Genomic DNA, 6,908 nt, shown 5'->3' on the forward strand with positions numbered 1-6,908 from the left:
ATTAGGAGAACTATATTCATCGAAAGTATTTTGAACAAGAAGCATTAAAGTTAAGAAAGGAAATGAACTATGTGTTCTCCCTTTAATTTAAGAAGCTTACATCTCTACTAGTTAAAAGCTGAAAGAAAACATTGTATTTTTAATGAAACGGTATAAGCTTATAAGTATATTTGACATGTATTGTTAGTCTGTCTTTCTTATATAGTGATACATATCAATGTGTAGTGAAAACTCATAAGAGTTAAAGGGGAATGTACAATGTAGAGGGCTATAAGAGGATATTGAACCTTCTTATCAGAAGAACATCTTGGTTAAATGAAGAAGTCAGAAACAATGATTAGTGAGACATGAGTGCAATGGATCTTAGGAATTCGAATTGATGTTAATGAAAGCTAAGGTTTTGGGAGGAAAATTAATTAGCAATGAAAGAATTAATTTGGGTTATGATTCAACAATTAATGTTCAAAATTAAGGGCGATTATTGCAAAAAACGGAATAATATAACTGCTGCAATTTAAGACTGACAAAATCTGATAACAAACATGTCACATAAGAATGAAGGTTAGTGAACTCTACATTTCTTTAAAACATAAGATTTCATTTTTGTACTCATGAGTGAGCATATTGCTAACTCAAGAGCACCATTATGAACTCAGAAATTTAATAACCTAAACAATTGTAAAAAGGAAGGTTATTCCATAAGGGACAATGTCACCATGAGTTTGTATGACCAGTATGTGAAACTTGAGTCTAAACATGAAAATCAGCCAGTGAACCTCTTTGGAGTCAGAATGCAGTTGACACATGAGATAGGCATGATGGTTTGGAAAACCTCCTTAGGTTTAGGTCTTGCCGAGTAGGGCGATGAACAATGACTACATGCATTGGTGTGTTGCAACTTTAAATCCTTTAGCTAAGGTGATGCTACAAACTGTTAGCGTCAGTCAATTCTTTTAATCCAGTTATACAACCTAGTCAGAGGTCATACTTGTTAGAAGTAGGCAATGGTGTGCGATTGACTAGGGATTGTGTAGGGCTAGGCACTAGTCTCATATGCCATTAAATCGAATTTCTTTTACTTCCCTTCGAAGGGTTTGGCCTTTCCAGTTGGAATTGGCACGCGAGAGTAGTAAATCCATGGTTGTGTGAAAAAGTGCCCTGATGATACTTTCCCTCTCCAAACAATGTAAAGATCATTTAAAGTTTAACATGAGTATCAGGAAAACTATAAATACTTAACCTCTCTTGATTACTTGTTTATGTTGTACTTTGTTATATTTATGTTTATGCCATTGTTTACATCTTTTCTAGTGTACTTTATTTCTATCAGTTAAAAAAAAATGTTAACTTGTTTTTCATGCTTACAAATTTTAATTCAATATTTTATATTGATACAATTTGTTTAGTAGCTAGATGACGCATGTGACATCTAGAAACAATAGCAATCAATGTCTCATAGGTCATAAAAATCTACTAGCATTAAGTAAGATATTGTTTAAAATTTCTTCTGGAGATTTAATGTCCATCTAAATTGCCTTATGAGTTTGTATTGGATACTGTATATGTGTTTAAATAAGATATAAGCTGAAATATTATTAGCTGCATAGTTCAAAGTAGACAGTAAAGAATTTGAGTACAAAAAAATTAAATTTTAGTTGCTTTGCTGTAATATTTCTCTGAATAATGATGTAATTCCTAACAAAGATAGTCAACATGACTATTTAAAATGACTATGATTGAGAAAACAAGCAGCAGAAGCAAAGTCTTCACCTGAATGTGTTGGTGGACCTTGTCATCTTTCTGCATTTTCAACTTGAGATTTTGACATTCAATTGTACATGTGTGCCTATGAATGTCATTGATTTCTAATAATTTTATTTCATTTCTATTTGCTCTCTAACATCTTGATGAAAGATCACGGAGTGTGATCCTAAAAGTTGATGCAATTTTTTTTTTATAAAATCTAATCTAGAAACAACTAATTCCAATTTTATTTTGCCTAAGTTCTAAATTATATTGATATATATACTAGATAAGGTTTACTCAAAGTAAATCTTTCTTAAAGGAGTAATAATAAGCTGCATAACAACAACATGGAAAATGTCAACCCAAATAGAAATTGGTATTTAGGGGCAAGTTGCTTGTTTTTTGTTTCCATTTTTGTAGGTAGAGATGGAAACACCTTCATTACTTCTTTTAGGACCTTCGTAGAAGCCTGTTATTCACACACGAATCAATAACGTGAGCACTTGATCCAACAAGAATTTGACTTCATTCAAATATTAAAATCACTAAATCTCATGATATGTAGGAGATGGAAACACCTCCATTACTTCTTTTAGGGCCTTCATAGAAGCCTGTTATTTACACACGAATCAATAATGTGAGCACTTGATCCAACAAGAATTTGACTTCATTCAAATATTAAAATCACTAAATCTCGTGATAAGTAGGAAATGGAAACCCCTGTAATACTTCTCTTACGAACTTCACAAGAGACACTTATTTGCACACAAATCAATAATGTGAGCACTTGATTCAACAAAAAATTGACGTCATTCAAATATTCAAATCACTAAATCTCATGATAAGTAGGAGATTGGAAACACCTGTTTTACTGCTCTTATGAGTATCACAGGACCCTGTTATTTGCAGACAAATCAATAATGTAAGCACCTGATCCAACAAAAAGTAGACTTCATTCATATATTAAAATCACTAAACCTCATGATAGGTAGGAAATGAAAACACCTCTATTTTTTTTATGAAGGCCTCCGCAAAAGTCTGTTATTTGCACACAAATCAATAATGTAAGCACCTGAAAATTTGACGTCATTTAAATATTAAAATCTCTAAATCACATAAATATCATATATGTTATTATCTTAAGATAAAATAAGATAAATACCTCATTAATCGCAGAATAAAGGATGTCCAGCTGAATTGAGTTTATAAAGACTTCGATGTCACTGATTAATAGCTTTCCTTGATAGCTTTTACAACTGTGGAAGCTGAAGCCCCTGTCAAAGATAAAGTCTGCCCTTTTCTGCTCTGTTTTACAAAAAATTCAGTGTTGACATAACATGAAATTGTAAGGGTTTACAACTATTCTTCAAACTGAACTAGAGCATTTACAAACTGATAAGTTAACTTGATCCATCTTGAACACATTGTCTTTAAATGTCAAGATGAAAAAATATATATATATATAAAAAGATTCTTTTATAGTGTATGATATATTGTAGTTTGTATATGGATCTACAGATAATTTATAACAATATGGATTTATTTTTTGTCGGAAGCATCTAACTGTGCTACAAAAGAAACATACAGACTAGATGACTGACCTAAATGCCATATTTTTCCCACTTTATTAGGTGTTCCTTCAATGGTCTCATCTATCACAAATCTTGTTTCAGAGTCCATAGGATCCACCGAATCCCTTATAAGTTTCATAACTCTCTGAATCATAGCGAAAGTGAGAACATCAACACTTGATCAAAGAAACAGACACATTCATAATTCAGAACACATAATTAATATTACTCACCTCTTTGCCCTCAAAAGGCTCAGAGAATAACGTACGATGCAAGATGCAGTCTTCTGCTAAAAGGTTTGACAACAATGTAAAATCTTTTCTGTTTATTGCAGCATAAAAACTATCAACAATGGCTGCAGCTGATGGTTCTTCATCTTGGCTAGATTGGAGGATGGAGCTCTCTACTCCCTTCACAGGTGGTGCCAATATCTTGGTGAAATTATAGCTTTTTAATGAAGAGGTTTTGGGTGCATAACAGTAATGGAGTTTATGAGTAGTGAAACAAGTTGAGGAAGAGGAAAGTGGTATGGAAGTTGGGCAGCCATGGAGGTATGATTTGGAGCTCAGAGTTTGTTTTCTCTGAGAGAATAAGTGTGGGGAACATGAGTTTGAAATGAAAAGAGATGTGGCTGCCATCTGTAAGAAATGCAGTTTCTTGACTGTGAGATAGCAGGGGATAGAATTTATGTAATGTATGGAAGAAATTCTTCATGTGAGGGAAAAGAATATACACTTTGGATAGATTCAGGTGAAATTCGTGCTGTCTATGATACATTTAGCAAAGAATTGAAAGCATCGAGGTAAGCATGGAATAAGAACACTTCTGCTTTATCAATTTACAGAGCGACAGAGGCAAGGATGGTCGCTTAAGATGTTAACAATATATGGCTTTAGATAAAATTTGGTTATGGTAACTTGGTTCTTTTCAATTTTCTTGAATTTTTTATTGAGAAAGTTTTTATGTGCATGTATTCCTTCACTTACAAGGGAAAGTTATATATTTATGTCATTTTTATTTAATTTTATGTTTATTTTGAAGAAATGTTTTGTTATATGTATATAGGGGAAGAACACTAGTAGTTGAGCATGTACCAATTGTTGTGAGGGTTGTTGATATTTTTTGTTCCATTAATGATACAAATAAAAACTATTGTTTGAAACATAAAATATCAATTTTGTGTGTATTTATGCACCAATAGTTGTAACTTTAAAGTTGTTATTGTGAGGAAATGCACCAATAGTTGAGAAAACTAACCAATCATGTGATGCCACATCAGCTGCACAAGTATTGGGGCCTCTTTTGTACGCCTATTGGTCTCACTTTTTTTTTGGGCTGTTTTGCACACCTTGACAAAAAGCATGCTGATGTGGCACCATACTTGATGACGTGGTCATGAAACCTTAGTTATAAGCAGGGGACTTGCCAAGTAAGCTACTGTAAAAAATTGGGAGTGATTTGAAATTTCCGCATAGGATTTTGAGAAGCGTGAAGTTAGGGTGCACGACTACTAGGTCCTCTCCCCTAGCGATGATTGATATGATCACATGTAAAATGAAGTTCATTTCTTTGGTCTTTTATACAATTATATACACTTCAATCTACATAGTCTTTTATACAATTATATACACTCCAATATGCATATATTTAACCTTACCTTATTTTTATACACACATTATTTGTATATCCATTGTATCTATTCAATTATCATATTTTCCTATGTACACAACTTCATTTATTTGTTAGTCATACAGATATGGTAGTTTGTCCATTCTAGGACACTTCGGCTTATCCATCCATTTATCTCATTTCCCTTCTTTTTCAAAATTCAAGATTTTGTTAATTGACCTTATTTATTTTCTCGCCTTGAATTGACTAAACATGTGCTTGACACAATTTGATGTGTACTAGAATTTAAAGACATTGAATGCATTCATTCTAATCATCAAATAATAATCTAAAATACATGTGTTCTCTCTTATTCTTGAGCATTAGAAGTAATTAATGACAAAACATTTTGATATGGTGCACTAAAAGGAGCAACAAATATGCATTATTAGGATCCTTTCTTGCTATTTTTGATCTTTGTGCGCTTTTGAGGGTTGATCTAGGGGAATTTATCTCCCCATGATGAAATGACAACCATTTAAGGTATTTCTGAATACCACTAGTCCCTAGATATTGAAGAAGAGAAAAACAAATACTTGTCTATTAGACAAGCAACATAGCATAACATTACTATGTGCAGGGACAAGTATGAACTTAGAGGACTAATCCATGACTACGATTCCATCTTAGATTTGTGAACATGTCCTTTGATAGAGTTAAAACAATATTCAACTTTTGAAGCAATTACTAGTTTCTAAGGCCCACATATGTGATGACTCTTTTCCTTGTCTTGATTTTCATTATGCAGGATTGAAAGATTTATATTGAGTTGATTATGATAAGATATAATGGCAATATGGATAATGCCTTGTTTGATTACATTGGCTATGATCTCCATTATTGGATTAGATGCTTCACATTGAGCGTGTAGGAGATTTATAAGTGTTTGACTAATGTAAGGAATGTGGAAGAGAAGACTAGTCCCTATGGTTGAGTTGGTGACCTTGTTGCTCTAGTGGTTATGTTTGTTTGTTTAACCTATCTTATTTGGTTGTGAATGAAAGAATGTTCCTTGTTTTTAACTAATTTGTCACTTATTTAAATCATATATGTGATTCTAGATGAACCTACTGTGTGAAACCCATAGATTGTATGCTTTCATTATACACAATATTTTATTTTTTAATCTGATTTAGTTGCATTGAATGTTTAGAATAGTCAAGAATGATAATATGCAATTTGGTTTAGAGGAAGATCATTGCATTATTACTAATGGGCTTCTTATATTCAAAATAAATACATAAATCAATTGAAAAGATATTAGTCAAATAAAAATGAAAATATTTATTGTGTATGGTTGGAGTTTTTAAAACAAAAGGGAAAAGAAAAGAAATTTCCAAAGACTTGTTCATGTATTCTTTGTCCTCTACGTTGAGTGTGAGCTATTGCTTCATGACAAAATAAAGAAAAAAATATTTTCTTGAAGCCCTTAGATTATTTGAAGAATCTATTTGGAGGATATTTGCTTATTGACGTTCTTAGTGATTCCCTAATGCATGATTTATATTTGAGAATGAAAAATCTCTATTTTGAGAGTTTTATTATTGGGATGTATTTTCTTTTTAACAAATATGAAAATTAATTTATAAATGATTTTCATTTTTAACCATGCTCCATCTTATGTGAATTGACATATGACTTTGTAGATTACTTCAGAATTATGATAAAATTTCTATGGGAATGCGTTTTCGTATTGTTTTGAATTGTTTGAGAATTAAAAAAGTATTGGACTACAAATTGAATTGGGTGTATTTTCAATTTTATTAGAAAACTTAAAATAATCTAAAAAAACCCTTGAAAAGCTCTCATACAATTTATGAGATTGAAATATTTTTTTTTAAAGAAAAACACAAAAGCCTATATATAAATATTAATTAAAAAGAGAATTGCACAGTTTCAATATTGAAATATTAATTACATTAA

The 6,908-nt window shown here is 31.6% G+C and overlaps 1 protein-coding gene across 2 annotated transcripts; it reads right to left on the bottom strand.

Moving 5' to 3' along the window:
* Nucleotides 1–1,640: 1,640 nt before the first annotated feature.
* Nucleotides 1,641–3,985, bottom strand: LOC131072795 (uncharacterized). 2 transcript variants are annotated; one of them, XM_058009052.2, is made up of 7 exons: nucleotides 3,551–3,985; nucleotides 3,348–3,462; nucleotides 2,909–3,051; nucleotides 2,752–2,784; nucleotides 2,610–2,642; nucleotides 2,325–2,357; nucleotides 1,641–2,215 (listed from the first exon to the last, which is right to left on the bottom strand). In XM_058009052.2, the coding sequence occupies exons 1-7, from the start codon at nucleotides 3,953–3,955 to the stop codon at nucleotides 2,060–2,062; spliced, it is 918 nt and encodes a 305-aa protein (XP_057865035.2). In that variant the 5' UTR covers nucleotides 3,956–3,985; the 3' UTR covers nucleotides 1,641–2,059. The 2 variants fall into 2 exon arrangements, with proteins under 2 accessions (XP_057865035.2, XP_057865036.2); XM_058009053.2 differs by having other exon boundaries at nucleotides 2,752–2,818.
* Nucleotides 3,986–6,908: the final 2,923 nt, after the last annotated feature.

This window comes from Cryptomeria japonica, chromosome 2, assembly GCF_030272615.1.
Source record: "Cryptomeria japonica chromosome 2, Sugi_1.0, whole genome shotgun sequence".
In the NCBI taxonomy this organism is placed as follows: domain Eukaryota; kingdom Viridiplantae; phylum Streptophyta; class Pinopsida; order Cupressales; family Cupressaceae; genus Cryptomeria; species Cryptomeria japonica.